The 20,906-nt window shown below is 38.5% G+C and overlaps 3 protein-coding genes across 4 annotated transcripts in view; 2 read left to right on the top strand and 1 right to left on the bottom strand.

Moving 5' to 3' along the window:
* The first annotated feature begins 6,571 nt into the window (after window positions 1-6,571).
* On the top strand, window positions 6,572-8,256 carry LOC145547990 (E3 ubiquitin-protein ligase TRIM65-like). Its single transcript, XM_081598306.1, has one exon. The coding sequence runs from the start codon at window positions 6,602-6,604 to the stop codon at window positions 8,177-8,179; it is 1,578 nt and encodes a 525-aa protein (XP_081454432.1). The 5' UTR covers window positions 6,572-6,601; the 3' UTR covers window positions 8,180-8,256.
* A 105-nt stretch (window positions 8,257-8,361) lies between these two features.
* On the bottom strand, window positions 8,362-13,554 carry dusp12 (dual specificity phosphatase 12). The gene is made up of 8 exons (XM_081598307.1): window positions 13,283-13,554; window positions 12,264-12,528; window positions 11,984-12,097; window positions 11,611-11,729; window positions 11,402-11,501; window positions 11,214-11,305; window positions 10,917-10,996; window positions 8,362-9,561 (listed from the first exon to the last, which is right to left on the bottom strand). The coding sequence occupies exons 2-8, from the start codon at window positions 12,524-12,526 to the stop codon at window positions 9,418-9,420; spliced, it is 912 nt and encodes a 303-aa protein (XP_081454433.1). The 5' UTR covers window positions 12,527-12,528; window positions 13,283-13,554; the 3' UTR covers window positions 8,362-9,417.
* A 4,101-nt stretch (window positions 13,555-17,655) lies between these two features.
* Window positions 17,656-20,906, top strand: part of prg4a (proteoglycan 4a) — a 7,419-nt gene continuing 4,168 nt past the window's right edge. Inside the window, exons 1-7 of one of the 2 annotated variants that reach the window (XM_017310181.2) lie at window positions 17,656-18,390; window positions 18,469-18,569; window positions 18,768-18,884; window positions 19,392-19,505; window positions 20,067-20,126; window positions 20,480-20,542; window positions 20,769-20,879. In XM_017310181.2, the coding sequence (XP_017165670.2) occupies window positions 18,497-18,569; window positions 18,768-18,884; window positions 19,392-19,505; window positions 20,067-20,126; window positions 20,480-20,542; window positions 20,769-20,879 (538 nt within the window). In that variant the 5' untranslated portion in view covers window positions 17,656-18,390; window positions 18,469-18,496. The remainder of the gene's footprint in view (window positions 18,391-18,468; window positions 18,570-18,767; window positions 18,885-19,391; window positions 19,506-20,066; window positions 20,127-20,479; window positions 20,543-20,768; window positions 20,880-20,906) is intronic. The other variant, XM_017310180.2, reaches the window with a different exon arrangement.

Raw genomic sequence — 20,906 nt, 5'->3', positions numbered from 1 at the left:
TGCGTTAGTTTATCACATGAAATCCCAACAAAAAACATTTTGTAGTTCCAGTGTGGCGAAATGTGGAAAAGAAATTGCGAATACTTTATGTCTCCGAATGAGGGGAAATAATTCTTCAAAATGGCTGACTAACGTACATGCACGTGTTAAGTACAAACACATGAATTCCTGTAGAAATGTTCCACTGAAGCCCTTTTAATCCTCAGGAGCTGACATCAAGAGTTACGTAAGCTTCATGTTTCAGTGGTGGTCTGCGAGCGAGTCAGTGAGTGAGTGAGTGCGGTAAATTACCACCAAGCAGGATGCAGGAGAAAGACGCTCATTCAGACCCCTAGAGCCGAGCGCAATGGGGGCATGTGTGTGTTCTGTAAAACTGCCTGTCCCTGAACTATTAGCTCTCCACCTCATGAGAGCAGCAGGACCACACATGCACATCTGGACACTCTATAAGAAACTTAAATCAAAGAAAAAGAACATCTGCATCACAGCACACACATGCATACAACAAAGAAAACTCTGGTGTTTAAATGTGTATCCCTTTGTGCCGCTGAGCTAAATTCAGACAGAGTAAAATAAAAACAGTTTGAGGCAAAAAAAAAAAGGAACGAGATGATGGGGGATCAAGATACGCGGGTCATAAATGCACTCAGTCACTCGGAGGTCATTTATATTTAACTGTGCAAAATGACAAAGAGCGGCTGAGGTGGTTTAGACTAAGAAGTTGTGGAGGGAAAGGAAAAGAATGAAAATATATCCAGGCAGGGGAAAATAAGGCTGAGTGGGAAGATAGAAGCCAGAGGTCACAGGAAATGTGTGGGAATTAACTAGACTAGACCTGAAAAACTCTCAACTCAAAGTGAAGTCAGTGCGACTTTAGGGCAGAAAGCAAAGACATCATACAAACATAAAACATGTTTTATTAGATAAAAAAGCTATTTGGGGGTTTTTCTTTGAAAAAGATTTCAGTCAATGACGGAGTGAAGTTATATTTAAAAAAAAGGCTTTTGACTGTGTACAGTACCACTGAGAAAAAAACAAGTATGAGGTCTCTAATGGATTGGTAGGACTCACTGGGAAACTATTGATTTGTTAATGGGTTTTTTTATTTAGAGAGAAAAAAAAGACTTGGAGTAGATTCTCCAGATTCTGGTACAGATTTGTTCCACAGATGCAGCTCAACATTAGAAACAGGTGTGTATCAGTGCCAGTGGGGCTTAAATTAAATCCTCCATATGTGTGCTTTCAGTCTTTACCAAAACATCTACACCCAATACGAAGGATTTCCATCTTTTATCTAAACAGCTTAATCCTATTCAGAACTGACTCTTTGCTATTATTCTGACATCATTTAATTTACATCTCGACTTATCTCAGAGATTTGATAGAGCTGGAGCTGACATGCTTCTTAATGGTTGTATCTGTTCGATAAATAAAATTAATGAGACTTTTTTAGCTGCACTTGTATGTACTTGTAACGCGACACTTTGTTTTACTAGTTTGACCTCTGAAGTCCAGTGGTTGCACTAGATTTTATTTAATACCCGAGAAAGAGATGTTAAATACAAATGCATGTCACACTTTTCAGATTTATATGTGCGTTAATCAGCTACAAAGAAATTTTATAACTAGTCAAAATGCGTTCAGAGGAGTTTGAATAATTTAACGACCCTGCGTTTTTGTGTGTGGTAGGCATAATTTGACAGGAAGTACGTAAAGCAAAAGTGATGATATTTACAAACTTTTTTATTTGATAGTATTTTTCTGAGGCCTAAAAGCCAAAAATGATGCCATTTTGTGTGCGTTTGCGGAGTAATTTTACAAATAATTGCCTGGGATGGAATGTGGGAAAGCCGTGGTCTAACTGAAGCATTGTAATAGTTTTCAGCATTTCACAAGGATGAAAGCTTTGAGTTGTGTTGCAATGTTTTAGTTTCCATGGAGACCCTATACTGTTTGAGAGGAAATACTAGAAAGCAGCAAAGCGGATGAGATGGCGGTGAGCACAGAGGGCAAAAATGAAAAAAGAATTGAGGAGAGGGGAAACAGGACATGTGAGATGAATGAGAGGAGGAGGAGAAGGAGACAGGGGAGAGAGCTAATGTGCAAACCAGACATAAGGCTGCAACATCTGTTTCTTCACTTTGAGCACCTCAGACAGAGAAGAATACGGCCAAGGCACTGATAGAAATAATGCTGCTGGCTTCTGCTGTGGAGACGGAGACGATGCAGAAATATCGAGCACATAAACGCGAGGAATCGGATGAAAGCTTGGAATATTTGGACGCCGATGTGTATTAATTCACACTTCAGTCACACTCAGAGGAAAATATATTTATTAAGATGTCTGTCTGTTGCCTAGGAAATGCAAAAGAAACTGACAAAAAATGTGATGTGGAAAGCTGAGAAAGACTTCTCACACTAAACTGCATGAACTGCACTTCTCTTAAAGACATTTTTTTTAAGACAGCCAAAAACTCCTTTAGTGCCAGAGACCACAAATTGTGATAATCACTTTTCCCTTTTGGCCCAACAAGAGCAGCAGATTTCTTTTTGAGTGTAATTCCCATCCAAAGTTCCCATGAGCCAAGACACATGGAGACCACAGAGCACCAAGGTCAGGGGTTTAAACCTGACTCACATGCTCCATCAGGTGACTCCTTCACTTTTAACACACCAGACCTGGAACTCCTTAATGGATCAGGTTTCAGAACATGGATCACTGTATTATGTTGCTAATATTTTACAAATTTAAATTACTTCATTGCCCAAAAAGGATTATCAAGCCAGGTTAGTTTGTGCAAAATGATGCACAAATACCTAATGAATACAAATGTATGTTATGTATTTTAACTCTATTTAAAATAAATTTTAAGTTACACAGATGATGCAAATATGGAGAAACTTGAATAAGATTTATCTGAACAGCACAATTAAATAAATGAAAGGCTGTACAGTTGACCTTAGCAGAAGCTTAATGCATCCAACTACAAACACTGACCTTAAGTTAAAGTACCATGTAAGACACAAAGATTAAAAGCTTCATAAACAGAAGAGACGGATGATTTTAAAGGCAGTTAAAGAGACAAGAAATGTAAACTCTTAAGCTTAAGAGCCTTTTCTGGAAAATAGTGTAAATGAAAATAGTCTTTTACTGTTTTTAAAAGCCAGCTTTTAAAAGTGTGACGTGTGAGTGTGAAGCGGCCTGGATGAGGCTCAGTGCCTCCAAATCCGAGGCCATGGTCTTGAGCCGGAAAAGGGTAGAGTACCTTCTCCGGGTCAGGGGGGTCGTCCTGCCTCAAGTGGAGGAGTTTAAGTATCTCGGAATCTTGTTCACGAATGAGGGAAGAAGGGAGCGGGAGATCGACAGGCGGAGTGGGGCAACGTCTGCCGTGAAGCGGGCGCTGTACCGGTCCGTCGTGGTGAAGAGAGAGCTGAGCCAAAAAGCGAAGCTCTCAATTTACCGGTCGATCTACGTTCCCACCCTCATCTATGGTCATGAGCTCTGGGTCATGACCGAAAGAACGAGATCATGGATACAAGCGGCCGAAATGGGTTTCATCCGGGAGGGACTCAGAGTAGAGCCGCTGCTCCTCCATGTCGAGAGAAGCCAGTTGAGGTGGCTCGGGCATCTGGTCAGGATGCCTCCTGGACGCCTTGTTGTGACTTTTTTACACTTATATGTTGTTCAGTATGATAAGTGACTGATTTACAATTAGATGTTAAGCATAGATTACATGATTATTATTAATTGAATTGAACATGATTGTATATAATTACAAGGATGAAGTGAAATATATTTAAGTGCAAGACATGATTTATTTGAATAGAAGAAGTCTTTTATTTTGAAGAATGCTTAAGTATCTAGTTCTGTTTTGTCACTATCTTGCTTTGTTGATATTTTGGTTGTCTTGGTTACGAACAGCTGTTGCCGCTATCAGCTGTCGCCGTTTTCTCTCTTCAATAAAGAACTGAACAGAAAGGTTCAGTAAAAGACATACGAGCCTCCGTTTTGTTTGAAGAAGCTTCACTCCGTAACACGCCTCCCTGGTGAGGTGTTTCGGGCACGTCCCACATGGAGGAGGCCTCGGGGAAGACCCAGGACACGCTGGAGGGACTATGTCTCTCGGCTTGCCTGGGAACGCCTTGGGGTTTTCCCGGAGGAGCTGGAAGAAGTGGCTGGGGAGAGAGAAGTCTGGGCCTGAAGCTGCTGCCCCCGTGACCCGACCCCAGATAAGCGGAAAAAATGATGGATGAAGATGGATGGATAAAATGTAATCACAAAAATTTATTTTTGACATTTGCTTAAAGTAGTTTTAGCCTAAACTACTTTGAGCAAAAGAGAGTTTTACTGGCTTTCCAACTAGAAAAGCCAGTAAAACCAACAGTCATCTTTTTGGACTCTGGGAGGAAGCTGGAGAGAACCATCTAATGCACTTGGAGAACATGCAAACCCCATGAAGATAGAAGAACCCAGTCAGGGATTCAAACCCCCCAAAATAAATGTTTTAATCATATCTAATGAGAATTTGGAGACCAATTAACTAAACAGTCATGAGTTTAGACCAGGGGTGCCCAAAGTCGGTCCTCAAGGGCCGGCATCCTGCATGTTTTAGTTCTCTCCCTGGTTTAACGCACCTGGATCAAATGATGGCTTGTTAGAAGGCCTAAGAAGAACGCTGACATGCTGAAAAGGTTGTTACTACCACCAGGGAGAGAACTAAAACATGCAGGTTGCAGGCCCTCGAGGACCGACTCTGGGATTCACTGCTCATGGGCAAAAGGTAACAGCGACTCAATGAGGGGCTAAGAGCCTTCTGCTGCCTTAAAACATTTAATTTGTGGACCTTTAAGCCAGAAGCTAATATTATTTTCAGAGGAAATAAAAATATCATCTATTGTTCAGTTGATCTCTTCTTCCTCCTCCCATCTTGTGAAATTAATCTCTGTGATCAAATGATATCTTTTTATTAATGCAACCTAAGATCTGGGTACCATAAAGAGATGTCATTTAGAATAATTTGTTAATGCATTCAGAAATACAAATCAAAGCTAAAGCTAATCTAAAGCTGGGGGGAAGAAGCCATGTTGATTTTGTGTGTTCATTTGTTGTCTATCTCAGTGAAAAGACTGATGTTTCAAAAACACAGCAGAAAACATGCATTTTACCGTCTCCACTAGGTGGAGCCACAGTACACCCTGAAACAGTTTAAAAATGCCCTGAAAAATAATAACTTGGTTACAAGCAAGATTTTTTCAACAAAATTATGCTTCTTTCTTTTATGGTTTTAAATTTTTTATCAGAAAAATCAGACAAACATCAAGTAAGGCAGCATACTTTTATCTCTCTACCTACGTAATCATTGTATGGACCGTCAATCTAGGATGTAGCTGAAACACCAGGAGTAATTTTAATTTAGCTATGAAGCTTTGTGTTAAACAATTGCTGTATTTGATAGTCTCCTGAAAGTAAAACTGTATTATTTGTCTTTAATATGTTCCAGTTGTGATGTTTGGGTATTTAGTTTTAGATTTGTCACTCTTGACTTTCCATAGTCTGTTCATTTCTTAGTTTTAAGACTCTTGTAATTCCCATCCATGTGTTTTTAGTGCTACACTGTAGTATTTTGTATCTCTTTCCACAGGCAGTAAATTTACTACCTATAGTATTTTAGGATTTGTGTGTATTCTTAGGTTTGTTAATGCATCATCCCACAATTAATTTAAAGTTACTTTAAATTTGTTATTAAAAAACTGACAATAATAACTTACTTTGATGTTATCTTTTATTTTCTCTGTTATTTAAAGCTCACCTGTGATTGCTGGATTGCTTTAAATTACTTGATTTTCAACAGGATTTCTAGTCTCTTTTATTGGAAAACAGAACAACGCAGTTGTAAAACAGTGAGGGACTGGTTTAAGGATAAAGTAACACATTTCAATCAAAAAACCTAAAAAGTCTCAACATTTAAAAACAGGTGTTTTGAAGTTTTTTTCTGTCACTTCACACAGAGGCGGTCCCAGCACACAACATGTTTCAACAGATAGGGAAACATTATATCATATTTAGATTATTTTGAAGCTCAGTTATCAAATGTTTTCCATTTCCTCTATAAAAAAATATTTTGGATAGACTTCAAATCCTCTTAGTTTTCTACTTAATCTTGTCACCAAACCAGCATGTTCAAACACCGAAGAGCTGCTTAACTTGTGGGTGTTAACATTTCCTCCATCTTGTTCAATAACGTTCTATAACAAATCTCTCTGATCTTCACAGAGCGGCTGGATTTGTACTGTAAAATCACACAAATGGAGTGTGTTGACCAATTAGGAGACCTCTACTGACAATTGGCTGCCCTAGATTTTAATTAGGAGCAATAACATAACTGGAAACAAATGCATGCCACACTTTTCAAAGACAAAAATAGAAAAGAAAAAGTTCAAGAGGCACAAACATTGACATCTTTGTACATCACTTTATACTGACAGAGCTCTCGCTGCTCCTCCTTCTGGAATGAGGTTTAGCTTGATCAAACCTCCGGCCCCTTCAGGCTTCCTGGTTTTAATTCTCCTTGTAGTTCTGTCGGCTGACAAAGAGCTTTATATGCTGTCGTGTTTTACTCTGGCTAACATGGCTCATCAAGGAAATCCTAAGCACAAGGAGAGCTTTTGCTGCATGATTTGTCTGGACCTACTGAAGGATCCGGTGACGCTTCCTTGTGGGCACAACTACTGCAAGAATTGCATAGAGGAGTACTGGGAAGAAGAAGTGAAGCTGAGTGAAACGTACAGCTGTCCTTTGTGCGGATGGAGCGTTGGATCCAGGCCTAATCTGGCAAAGAACACCCTGCTAGCAGATGCGATAGAGCTGCTTGGAAAGAGTCAAGCTGCACCTGAGCTTGGTGCCTCTTCTGGACGTGAAGATTTAGATTCTAGAGCCAGAACCGAGTGTAAAACCTATGAAAAGATCGAGAAGAACGTCTGCTCCAATCACAAGGACGAGCAGATGAAGTTATTCTGCCGCACTCATCAGACGTGTATCTGCAGCCTCTGCTCAGTGGAGGAGCATAAAGGTGATGACATAGTTTCAGCTAAATCGGAGAGGACTGAGAAGCAGAGAGAGATTCACTCGAATCTCCAGGAGATTCAGCAGAAAATTAAAGACAGAGAATTAGACATCAAGATGCTTCAGCAGGAAATGGGGACTATTAATGCCTCTGCTGAGGAGGCAGTGAGGAGGAGCAGTGAGATTTTTGCTGACCTGATCAACCTGTTGAAGGAAAGAAGCTCAGATGTGAAGCAGCAGATCAGGAAGCAGCAGAAAGCTGCCGAGAGTCAGATCAAAGAGTACAAAGCGAGACTAGGGACGGAGATCTCTGAGCTCAGAGGGAGAGAAGAGGAGCTCCAGCAGCTGTCCCGCACAGACGATCACATCCAGTTCCTCCACAGGTTCTCGCTGCTGGGAAAACCTGACAAAGCCAGAGATTCCCTCAAATTTAAAGAAACTCCTCTGTGTTACTTTAGGGATCTGATAGCTGCGGTGGCAGAAGCTGGAGGCAAACTAAAGCGCTTCATTCATGAGGAAACCACGAAGACGTCAGCGATGGAGATGGAGCTGAACGTGGTGATGTCACCAGCTGAGCCCAAGACCAGAGCAGACTTCCTGCATCATTCCCGACCAGTCAGCATGAACCCAAACACGGCCCACAGAAAGCTGCTTCTGTCTCTGGGAAACAAGAGAGTCACGCGTGCCAACAAATTCATAAGTCCCCTTCATCCTGACAGATTCACAGAATGGACCCAGGCCCTGAGCACAGAGAGCTTTACTGGCTGCTGTTACTGGGAGGTGAAGTGGACTGGGAGAGTTACAGTAGCTGTGGCATACAGGAGGATGAGCAGAACAGGAAGGCAGAGTGAGTTTGGGAGCAACACAGAGTCCTGGGCTTTGGAGTGCTACAGAGACTGTTTTGTATTCGGACACGACGGAGTAAAAACATGCGTATCCTGTCCCCAATCCTCCACAGTGGGCGTGTACCTGGACCACACAGCAGGGAGCCTGTCCTTTTTCAGCGTCTCCGACAGCATGGAGCTCCTCCACAGAGTCCAAACCACGTTTACTCAGCCTTTACACGCCGGGCTTTGGGTTGGTGTTTGTGATGGATCTGCTGCTGAGTTCTGCTAACAGTTTTTACGAGGCGTCTTATCAGGCCGGATGAAAACAGAAACACCCCATGCTCTGCTGTTTCTCATAGAAGAAGATTTGGGCTGAAAGTTTTCAGGAGATGGCCTAATGTCTTCCAGGGGAGCAGGTGGGAGCGGGGGAAAAAAAAGCACGTTTATTTTAAAAAGGAAACAGACAAGGCAGAAATGTTGGTATTTTATTCAGTGACTTAAAGCCAAAGTTGAGATAAAGAACTAACTATGCTTGAAATAGATGTAAAATATGTTGAAGTGCTTCTACATCTTCATCTTCTACATAAAAAAGTAACTTTGTGTACAAGTCTGCTGAAGATGCTTGATATTTGCAACTCCAGGAGAGCAGGAAGAAATTTTTCAGCACTGATTTCAGAAAACGTCTGACTTTTAATTTGATTGTAGGTAAAGGAAAAGAAAATGAAATGTAGATTGAAGCAAAACAGACTTGAGCTGAATCTAAACCATAGCACCTCCTCTTCTCATTTTGACAACCAAAAACATTTGATGGACTTTATTGGGATAACATATAGTGCATCGTTTTACTTTTCTACTAAAAACATTTAAATTATGCAAATGTATTTAGCCCATTTTATTGTGTTGTCCCAAAATAAAGTTTTAGTGCGACAATTACCTTCCAAAATCTCCTAATTGATAAACAGAGTCCTCTACTGCTAAGCTAATGTTAGCATAGATCTCTGCTGTTAAGGCCTAAGAGGTTTATTGGAGAACATTAGTAAACAAACAGCATCTTCAAACAGCAACTAAGCAGAAGAAAGAGCTCTGGTTGGTTGAGATGAACTTTTTGGCAAACAAGCAAAATGCTTTGTGTTTTATAGTTAAATTCTCAGATAATGATGCTCCTTGCTGCTGTAAAGAGATAAATGTCCCATCAATAAGTCAAAGCTTCATTCACACAACTGAAGAAATATCTATATGTTTACTGAGTGTCACTCCATTTTTTTTATTTATTTAAATACAATATTTACAGGTGTATTACACTTGCAGTCATATGTAAGCTCAGCATAGATATTACTCACTAAAAATAGTTCTTATAAATTTTTTGCATTTTTTGGAATTTTTCATTTTTACCATTACAAAAATGTGAACCACATTACAATTGGCTCCTGAGTGAGGCGTGTGTGTGTGTGTGTGTGTGTGTGTGTGTGTGTGTGTGTGTGTGTGTGTGTGTGTGTGTGTGTGTGTGTGTGTGTGCGCGTGTGTGTGTTATTTCTGAATGTGGAGCAGCCGGATCTCGTCTACCCTGTTGCGATGCAGCTGGAAGGCGGGCATGACCCAGCGGCCGCACGAACACTGATCTCCGCACCAACTGAACGAGCCCAGCTTGGAGCGACACTTTGGACAGAGCAGCTGCACAAACACAGAAACGATGTGGTTTTTATGTGATGTCCAAGAAATGTTATCTAGTCAAAGTTTATTTAAGCAGCACATTTACAACAACCTCAGCTGACCAAAGTGCTTCACAATAATTGCATCATAAATAGATGAATAAAATAAGAAATAAAATGACGTTTGATGAAAACAAAATGCAATAGTAAAGTTGGCCGTAAAATGCTAATACAAAAAAAACCCCACAGACATACTTAATTTCAGCTGCAGCTATTTCGGCAAACGTCGAATCATTTAATTTCTGTCTTTCTTTCTTTTTCTTCCCTTTTTGAAGCGAAATAGATGAGTTTTCAGTCTGGACTTAAACTGACCTACCGACTGAGAGAAGGAGACTGTTCAGTCAGGGTGCTGCACAGAGGAAGCTCTGTCACCTCTAGTCTTCAACCTGGCTTTAGCCAACAGAAGCTGGCTGACTGACCTCAGGTCTCTGGGTGGAGCAGAGGGCTGCAAGAGCTCACTTATCCTCCAGACAGCTACTGAGTCACATTTCAGAAAATATGTCCCTGTGGTTCAAAACCGTTGCAATAACCTTATTTATACGATGCATAACTTTTCGGAAGAGAAAGTTCCTCAAAGTTCCCAGATACTCCAACTGACTTAAAAAAGTTAAGTAATAATTACAAAGTGCTTGATTCATATTTAAACTACATTAATGACCAGAATATTTTTTTATATATTAAATAATTTTAAAAAATTTCCTAATCTTTAGATATGTATGTTTATGTTGTGCGACAGACTGGCGACCTGTCCAGGGTGACCCCGCCTCTCGCCCGGAACGTTAGCTGGAGATGGGCACCAGCAACCCTCCCAACCCCACTGAGGGACAAGGGTGTAAAGAAAATGGATGGATGGATGGATGGATGTTTATGTTGTCTGTGATGTTGTGTTCTTTGTGAAAGGTATCAATAAAGATTATGTGTTTTTTTTCTCAATAAAAAGAAGAAATTGTCTCTTCTCACTGGAGTTTTTTTTACCCACTGAATAAACAATATAGTAATCTTTGTGAGATTACTATGCTACTCCAGCAAAAGATAATTATTTTTTGCACATACTTATTGCATATTTTTACATGCATCACTAAGTTCACAGTGGAAAACAATGCAACTTATGGTTAAAGAAATAAAAATTAATGTTCTGTTAAGAAAAATGTGTATACTATTAACTTAGTATACATCTGATAAATAACTCAAAATGATTCAATATTTTTGGACAATTTTCCTCTAAACACTTTCTTACTGATGAGAAGTATGAGAAGTAGACATGTTTCTGTGGTCAGAGCTTTTCTTTCCCCATGTGTGGCCCTAAGGATGCCTTACCTGTCCATTCATCACTCCAAGTAACGCCGGCTCCATCCACTGAACCGGCTCGATGAAGTACGAGGTACACTGGACTTCTCCTGGAAAAACACACCACAAGTCATGTTAGAGACTAAGAGAGACAATCCAAGATCAACATGTCCATAATGTCCTGAAACATGGATAAAAAATGCATTTCTCCCCACCCCCCAAGTTCTACCACTAATACGGAAACCCACTTTGACCAGGAACTAAGATACTTCCAGCTTGGTGGCAATGATGTGCTCGTTGCATTGTGAAGTGAGAACTGACTCCTACCTGTCAGGTTACTGGGCTTCTTGTGACTGAAGGCCGACGCTCCCTCTCCTACAGAATGACTGAGAATACTTGAGCCTCGAAACAGAGTCCGCCTGAAGAGGAGACAGTGGAGGGCAACGCAGACATAAACATGAGTGAAAGAAGAAAGCATATTGAACTATGTGTAAGTTGAAGGAAAGTCAACTTACCTGCATTTTCTGCATCTGTAAGACAATTCAGAGGAGTTGGAGTGGGCGGGGTCACATGCAAAAATCTCCCTGGGCAACTCTGCAGCGCCCTGCTGTAACTCTGCTCAAACAAACAAACCAGGAAGAAGGATCAATCAGAGAAAAAAAAAAGACAAAACACAAAAATGATGATCTGCGTCAAATGCAAGGAGTTTCTCATCTGTGTCTACCCGGGTATTTCTCTGTGACCTTCTGCAGTCTGTACTGTTTGTAGGAAGGACTGGATGGGTCCACTTCGCAGTGCATGGCCTCGTAAAGATGCAGCTGCTCCTCAAAGCCACTGTTCACCCTGAAAACACACATCTGGAAACTTACAACACACATCTGGAAACTTACAAATTTTTGCTCTCATTGTAACAAGGAGATGTAACTGTAACCTTGACATTTTTGGAGTTTTATACAAGAAAAGTTGCTCCCATTGTCAAGACAACGGATATTTGTTTCTTCATTTGTGTGAAATTAGACAGATGACTTTCATAAGTATTGGCCTGACCAAATAAAGTTTTATCTGAGAACAGAGCAGGCAGACTGACAGACACTCACTGGACATCCTGTTTGAGACTTTTCAGTTTGTTGTAGGCCTCAGCGAAGCCCAGCTGATGTTTCTTCATCAGATATGCCGTTACGATGGTGGCACTGCGGCTCCGACCCGCCTGGCTGGAACGTGTTTAAAAACAGTGAATAAAAATAAGAGCAACAGAGAAACAGATACTCGCTGGTGTGAGAGTAGGGAGTGTTAGATTTGATTTAAAGAAAATAAGAATCTAATGAGAATTTTCAGGAGAAAAGGTGTAGTACTTCACCTTTGACCTCCGACCCTCACCAGTGAATGAGTGCTGCCCCACCCGCTTTAACTGCCTCCTCAATGAAGACAAAGCAGGCATCCATGTGACTGAGGAGGTCGGACGTGGCTTCATCTAGAACGTCGATCCACTTCCTGGAGAACTTCCCATCAGCAGGGAGCAGCAGCTCGGGATCCACAGAGTCCACAGACAGGATGTGAGTAACAGACGCAGCGTCCAATGCCCGCCTGTCGTTCAGGTCGCCCGCAGTGCCAATGTACACACCGGCGTCCACCAGCAGCATGACTGCAGAGACAAAAACAAAAAGTTGTTGGATCATTTATATTTTTTAGGTGATAGCTTCTTCAAAGACTTATCCTGCTTTTGGCCTCATTCAATCTTGGATCAGATTTGTTATCTTGTTCCAACACCTTTACAATACTGTGGGACTTTAGAATAATGTGCATTAAATAATGAAACCCATATAATTTTCAGCTACTGAAGTATTTTAATTTGTTCTAAAAACATTTCAAATCATCTTCAGTGCAGAGAAAATGAACTTGGACATTCAACATTCAGTCAAGGAGCTCATTTTTACCTTTAAAACTGCATTAAACATGTTTGTTATTTCGTGTGAAAACAAAAGTAATTATTAAAGCGACTTTGAACCTGAGTGAAGAATTTCTTTCTAAGGTGCAAAATACAACATAAACCCTAAATAATGTTCATGTTTAATGCCCTCCACAAAATCTTGAACTGCAGTTTTGTTTAAAATGCATAAACGTAATTTATTAGATTAATCACTTTATGACTGATCCGTCATTACTGCAATTATAATCTAAGTGAACTCTTTCACAGCAGTGTGGGTATTTAAGTAAACACATTAAAATGTAAAGCTAAAAGATTACGCTAAAATTATTTTTTGTGCCGATAAACATCTAAAATAGTGAAGTTGTTTGCTAATTTGTTTCAAAGACGTTGCGACGAACTATAAGGATGGAAACTGTAGTCTTAAATCAATCACAGTAAACAAGCATGCTGTTTTAGTCTGCCGACCCACCTGATTAACTAAATTATTTATTTTCCCCACAAAATCTGCAGCTTTCAATCTGGTCTGATGAACCTTGAGCATAAAATGTTTCGATTACAGTGGAAGCGAATCTAATAAAGAAAAACTGAGGCAAATTCAGAAGTAAACGAACGACAGCAGGAGATACTGTGGTGTTTGGTTCGTCGCTTAAAGAGTACGGTCAGAAACATAAGAACGCACTCTTGTGTTCCGGTCTTCTGTGATTTCTTTTATTTTGGAAAATTCTCTGCTCAGAATGAATGAATGAACAAATAAATAAATCCATAAATAAAAGGGGACAGCAGTATGTATTGATAATTATATTATTGTGTTTTGACAAAAGTATTTTCATCGGTCTCAAGTCTTTAAATCTATCTGACTGATAAAAGTCTGTTAATCTGAAAGGGTAAGTTTTCTTTTTTAGGGAGACCCAATTGAATGAAAAGAATCAAACATATTTTATAAAAGCAGGTTTATTCTCACAACACTAAAACCTCAGTTGTTATCTGAATGATTACATTTCAAGTAGAATCAATAACTGAACTATTGGCAATCACACTAGTCTGACAACTAATTAACTAACAAGACATAACAGACAAACATGCAATCTAGATACCTAAAATAAATTCTGACAAGATTTTAAAATGAACATTCAGGTTTTCTTTGTTTGATAAAAGACCAAACGGCCCGTCCCTGTGGAAAGGTAAACTCATGAACAAACTCAAAAATAAATGCAGCACTTGGATTTCTAAATACCTCACTCAACTTTAGGAAAAGTTTAGAAAAGACATGCTCCAACTAGAGATGCATCCATGTTTGTATAATTTGCCTATTATGAAGTTGTAGCCATTAAATTGCTTAAAAGGATACACAAATATTTTTTTCCTTTGTTTGCATGGGTCACCTGATTTATACATTTTACACAAACTATTTCTGGTCAATTTATCTTATTAATAATTCCTAAATCAAAATTAAAAAAAATCTTAATATGATTTTTTTTTCTCACTGAATAAATGTTTTAATAAAAGTTAGATTTTTGATGTTTCAGTGACATGCTGATGCAATACAATATGTTTGTCATATATGTCATACATATATGTATGGCACACAAAAAAAGATGTTTTGAAAAACGTAAAGTAGCAAAATGCTGCATGAAACTACATAAATATAGTTAGAAGCTCATTTTCACAGCCAATAAAACAAAATCTGTTTAAATTTAAAAAAATAAAAAATCTATAAAAACACACCAAGAACAGATTTTTTTTTATTGTGTTTGGTAATTCTTGTTCAATTGGGCAAGAATAATAAATTAGAAATAAAGTTATAAAATAGGAAATTTTAAATAAAAACGGTCACAGTGTGCTCATTTTATGAAGTCATTAGTAAACATATAAAAAAGGGGGCATTCTTTCCACACTGGAAAAATAAAACTTCACCATGAAAGTGACCTCAACTATAAAACCAAAGAGCAGAAACAGGGAGGAAGATACCAAGAACATTAGGTAATGTAATTGTTGAGTCCATCACAGAGTTACTACCTCTGAAGCTGAGTGAAGTAAGTTTATGGTTATTCTGTCGACTCTTATTATAGCAGCTACAGACAGAGCGAGGCACATTGTGTCTGCAGTGAACAGTCTGACTTTGTAGTTCATTTTGAAACAATTAAATTTGCTTCTTCTTGTCATGTTACTCACTTTAAACACACGATGGCTGTCTGGTGTCCTGTCTCTTGACACTTAGAGCATGTGTGGTGCTCTGAACCGCCCGCCAGCCTTCGACCCACAGTCTGTAAATGGTCATAGTGTGGGGTGTTAATAAAGTTTTATGAGCTTCTTTAATCTGACCGCTTGACCAACACAGAACAACCCTGCTGGGACTACACCCCTCCCAGAGCGCTTATTAAGGCATAATTAACTGCAAGAAAAGAAGTATACGAACACACAGAAAACACAGTGGAGTTCAGCAGGTGAATAGGAAATAAGTGGGTGTGTTTATGCCTGTCTGTTCTGTTGACTCGCACTGATTGTGCTATTGCTCTACCAGATGCACAGTTGCACAATTTTAAGCCATTTGATATAAAAAGTTTAGAAATTTGACCAATTTAAATTCTCTGTGTGCAACTGTTGTCAATAGCTACAGTGTTTATTTCTCATATAGGTTCACATTTATACGGTATGTTAATTAAACTATTCAGGGACCAATTAGTAACTATGTGTGATATCTCATTGTTTAGGCAGGAAGCATAAAAACATTGTTCATTCTTAAACAGAAATGGTCTGAAATCATGCCCGTAAAATTTTGTCATCTCTAATAAATTAGTATGTGTGTTATGATGAGGCTCAGATTAAAAGTAAAAAGCTTTTCATTAAGCTTGTGTATTTGTTTTTTTGTAAAAACTTAAAATAAATGCATCTCTATTGCTGTAGCAATATCTCACAAACACCATCAGAAATATTATCTGTGTTGAATTAATTTCATTTGAATTATTTCTGACACTTTTCATAATAATTGTCTTGTGTTTTGTATTTGCTGTTTGTACTGACTGTATTTATTGATAAAATTTAGGTAGTTAAGTAATTCTGACCAAGTTTGTATAACCTTTGTTTGTTTTTAGCAAGACAAATTACTCATTGTCCAGGGAAGGCAGGAAAATTAGCCTGTAGGCACATTTACAAGAAATGTTAATTATTCTTTCTTTTCTCAGCCTAATAAATTAAATGCAAATAAATTCAAGTGTGTACTTATTTATTTTATTTCAAACAGACAGAAAAGACAGTCAAGAAAGAAAAAAATTAATATAGAAGAATGAAACAAACTTAAGAAATAAAAGGTAGAACTAATTATTTTGCCCAAGTGACATACAAATTTGATATTTTCTGTTCAAAAAGGAGCAGGTAGAAGATACAATATCTTATAATGTCCTGCCCCTTTCCTACTTATCAATTAATAATCAATTAACTGTCAGAACATCAAAAAGAGGCAATTTTACATGATATTTAAATATGTACAATTCTTTAAAGATATTTATATCATCAATAGCATTTATAGACTATAAAACAGTCATCTTATATAACATATTTTGAAATAAGATCCTTTTAATCAGTTTTTTAAGCTGGTTTATGTTTCTACTTTTTTTAACTCATCATTCAATCCATTCCAGACATTTACTCCACGCACAGATAAAAAAAACAACTCTTCCTGGTTGTTCCAATACTTTGTTTTTTAAAATGTCCTTCACCTCTTAAATTATAACCCCCCTCTCGGTCACAAAACCTTTCCTGTATATTGGGTGGAAGTTGCTGATTTCTGACCTTAAACATGAATTGTACAGTTTTAAATATTTCAAGGTCCCAGAATTTCAGTATATTTGATTTAATAAATAACTGGTTTGTGTGTTCCCAATATCCCACTTTATGTAGTATTCAGACCGATTTTTTTTTTTGTATGACGTATAATGGCTGTAAATTTGTTTTGTATGTATTCCCTCTAACTTCCACACAATATGTTAGATGTGGTACAATGAGTGTGCTATACAGAATAAACAAAGATTTGTAGTCCAGGACGAAACTAATTCCCCTTAAAACTGCAACATTTATGGCTATTTTAGATTTTACTAGGCTGATCTGTGGTTTCCAGCTAAATTTATCATCTAATATGACACCCAAAAATTTTATTTCATGTACTTGTTGTAAATCAACACTATCAATAGATATTTTAATTTGATTATTTTCTTGATTTTTACTGTTTCTGAATATCATGAATTTAGTTTTATCCAAATTTACTGATAATTTATTGTTTTTGAACCAATGTTGTAGTTTTTTCATTTCTGTATTGACCACCTCTGAGAGTTTTTGAATGTTTTCTCCAGTACAGAAGATACTTGGATCATCTGCAAATATAATGTAATTTATAAGGTTTGATACTTTGACTATGTAATTTATATACAAATTAAACGTGTCTATGTGCCCAAACCAAAATATATCATGCGGCGATCAGAGTTGATCATAAATACATCATTTGCTTTTGTCATGTCAGTCGAAATGAATGCAATGCCAAATAATCAATCCCTATGAAACTGAAAGTCCTTGAATTGTAAGAAACACAAATGTTCAAATAGCTGTCAATTTAACCATTTCTTTTTTTAATCTTTTGTGAAGATGTCTCCCAACCTCAGTTTCAATGATGATATTGTTTTGTTGTACCCAGAGGACGCTTCTTATATTTGCTGTGAATAAAGGTGCACTTTCATTTTGTGCAACACATTAAAATTGCAAAATAAAAATGTGAAACATACATATTCAGCATCTTTTACTCAATCTGTCAGACAGCTGGATAAACTTTAAAAAAAAAAATTTTTGTGTGCGTTTTGACTTGCGCAGATGAGACAGAGGAAACCTAAAAGAATCAGTTCGCCTGCTGCATAAAGCCGTCGTCGTCTTTGTTGCCCTGCCTGTTACATCAATTTCTCATTTCTAACTCCTTCATCTCACCCCTGCGAAAAGCCAATCTCTCTGAGACGATGTTTACGACCTGAAAACTGAGATGAACAATCGAAAGTCCCTCACAAAAATGTTCAAAAACAAATTACTTCAGTTTTGGCTCCGGTTCCTCGTTATTTAAACTGGTTGGTTAATGGAAATTTCAACCAAAGGTCAACAGGTGGGAGTGGGATCCTACGTAATTAGAGACCTCAAATGAAAAAGATGAAGGGACTTCATTGTTTTTATTCGTAAAGCAAAATGACAAGATTTACAAGCACCTCAAAGGTATTGGATGGGATTTAAGACGTGTCCCTATAATTGTGTTATATATACCAATGAAAGTAATTAGAGTCATTTGAAATAACTTATACTTTCTGCTCACCGTCTAGAAGCAACTAATCAAGCGTAGGAAGTATTACTGGCAGCGTAGGACGTTTAAAAACACCTAGAGAGTTTTTAATTAGTCTGAGGGTGTAGCGTTAGTGTGTTTGTGATGCTAATTAAAAGTGTCCTGTGTCAGTGGCTTTCCAGATCCAGATGCGTCATCCTGTTCCTCATATAAAAGTCCAACAGTCCGACCCAGTGACAGAAGGAGGAGAGAAGCGATACACAAAGGAGGTAATTTACGGTTACTGCTTTCCTGCTATCACTTTCTTCCTCATGTCGTTACAATTTGCGTCCTTATCGTTGTTCCAGTCAGATTTTGTTCTAATTAAGACACAATATGGAGAAGATGATGACCAAACTGAGGCTTCTGCTGCTTTGCCTTTCTGCGACCTATACTGCTGCTGCACCAGGTAAGGACCGACACTTTCACAGGACTGAACTTGGCTTTTCTGATGTTTTAAAAACAAAAAAAGACCTAAAGAGTCTTTTTAGATCTAATACTCATCAGTGCATCATGTTTCCTAATATTATCTGCTTATAATTTATCTTGTTATAATATTTCAAGACTTTCCAAGCTGTGAATTACATTTAACTCTGTTGTTTTTCAGGCAGCTGCGTTGGCCGTTGTGGGGAGGTTTTCACAAGAGGTCAGCAGTGTACCTGTGACTTCAGCTGCCTGCAGCACAAAGAGTGCTGCCCTGATTTCCTGGCTACCTGCACCACCAGTAAGACACTGACTGCATCAAGAGCACTTTTTTTTTTCTTTGCACACGTCAAAGTAAAATGTATAGTCTAAATGTATGGACTTTTTTTCAGTATATTGGATCATGAATATGAATGTCGCATCTGGATCTGACTAACATCGTATCTGATTTCCTAAATTACTATTTCCTCCTTATATTGTGTTTATGTATTTCTACATATTGACTGGAGGTTTTGAAAAAGCTGTTTCTATTTCAAACTATTTAGACTCTTTGTAAGTTAGTTGTATTAATTGACTGTTTTATTAATTTTGTAGATTTTTTAATATTAACATTTTAATTTTTCCACAGTCCTCTTCCTTCAAGTGATCATTTTAGAGGCCCTTTATGCTTCAATATTTGTTTCTTGATCAGAATAAAATTTTTCTATGACCACTGAAAATTTGATCTCATAACATGTTAGTTAGATAACCATTCAACCCAGCTGACTCAGACAGATGGAAGCTGATCCGTGTTTCTGGGTCTTCTCAGCTCCGTCGTGTCGGGGCCGCTGCGGTGAGACGTTCAGGAGAGGTCGGACGTGCGACTGCGATCCGGTGTGCGTCCAGTACAACACCTGCTGCCAGGACTTCCAGCTGCACTGCGGTAGGAACCTCCTCATATTCCTTTGGGGAAAAACTCTTCATAACCCTCAAACTTTTTTTTTTTTATAAAAGTTTGAGGTTTATGTGCTATAATCAAATTTATTATAGCACATGGGTATGAGGTATGAGGAAAATGATTTTTTCTGTTCTGAAGACTTTGCATATAAATTAGAGAACGTTAGTGGCACAACAAAGACAAAGCAGACAGTTTGGAGGAAGGTTGCATTGGTAAGACATGGCCATCTACCTCCATGAACAGGCCAGAAAATAAAAAACGTTATTCAGAGAAGGAGCCAAGAGGCCTGCAGTAACTCTGGTGGAGCTGCAGGGATCCACAACTCGGGTGGAAGAAACTGCAGACAGAACCATTTTTAGTTGTGCACACAACAAATCTGGTCTTCCTGGAAAAGTGGCAAGTAGAAAAATCACTGACGTTTGTGGCTGGATGGGCCAAAATGTGAAGAGATATAGATGCTTTTGCTAGGAATTGTAAACTCATGCTGCCGAATGATTATTGACGAGTCAGCAAGACTTTGCTAATATGCTGCTTTTGTCTCCACAGATGCCGCTGTGAGCGTCCCACATCATGGAGGCCCCCAAGCTCCGAGGACCACAGTCTCCAGTGAGCAGAAATATTTATGATGGCGATAGTTTTACAAAAAAAAAAAAAAAGACTTTTCTATCAGTCATTAGTTTTCAGGTTTTCCACTAAAAAAGAGTTGGGATTCAAATTCTTAATTATTATCTCCCAATACTTTGCAAAGTCTGACACTGAGAATATATATAGGACATGTTACTGCAGTCAGACGATGTTCAGAGGAACAAAAGCATCAATTCAGAGAACTGACAAAAACACGTTTTTGTAGAAATGTCAACCCTGAATAAAGAATAACAGTGGTTCTTACTGAACATGTTACATCTACCAAATAACTGTTACGTTCACCTCCTTGTGTTTTGTTTTCTCATCTTTACCAGGAAACCGGAACCCAGACAGGAGTCGGCACAGTTCCAACAGCGAGAGTGAGGAATGGTACACAGGTAGAGCGATGCAATAAAAAAATGCATTTTTAAAAAGATAATTAAACAAAAAAAAATGATGTTGTGCTTATCCTATCACTTGAAGTGAATCTGTTCTATAGTCAGAACAAATAGTCTAAAAGGGACAGGAGGATTCATTGTGCGAACATTTTGAGAGTTAGCCACATCAATCAGAACACGTTTCTATGGTGATCAACGCTGTGTTGTTGTTTGTTAACCTCCAAAGGAAGAGGTGGGCGTTGTCCTCAGTACCCTGGAGGTCAGTGTTCAGGAAGGTTCGGCTCCACAAACCCTCTGCCAACTGGCTCACTGGGCTCCAATCCTCCTGCCATTCCAGGTGAACATCTATACGTTTAACTCTTTT

This window comes from Poecilia reticulata, chromosome 17 (assembly GCF_904066995.2).
Source record: "Poecilia reticulata chromosome 17, P_reticulata-male-v2, whole genome shotgun sequence".
NCBI classification, from domain to species: domain Eukaryota; kingdom Metazoa; phylum Chordata; class Actinopteri; order Cyprinodontiformes; family Poeciliidae; genus Poecilia; species Poecilia reticulata.
The sequence above is the reverse complement of the archived record's forward strand: the minus strand, read 5'-3'. Positions and strand labels throughout refer to the sequence as shown.

Bases quoted from the DNA above. Each gene is read 5' to 3' on its own strand.
- LOC145547990 (XM_081598306.1), top strand. From the start codon at position 6,602: ATGCTGTCGTGTTTTACTCTGGCTAACATGGCTCATCAAGGAAATCCT.
- dusp12 (XM_081598307.1), bottom strand. From the start codon at position 12,526: ATGCTGCTGGTGGACGCCGGTGTGTACATTGGCACTGCGGGCGACCTG. The intron at 11,306-11,401 runs GTAAGTTGACTT...TCTCCTCTTCAG, and splicing joins TACAGATGCAGAAAATGCAG to GCGGACTCTGTTTCGAGGCT. The intron at 10,997-11,213 runs GTAGGAGTCAGT...GTGTTTTTCCAG, and splicing joins GAAGCCCAGTAACCTGACAG to GAGAAGTCCAGTGTACCTCG.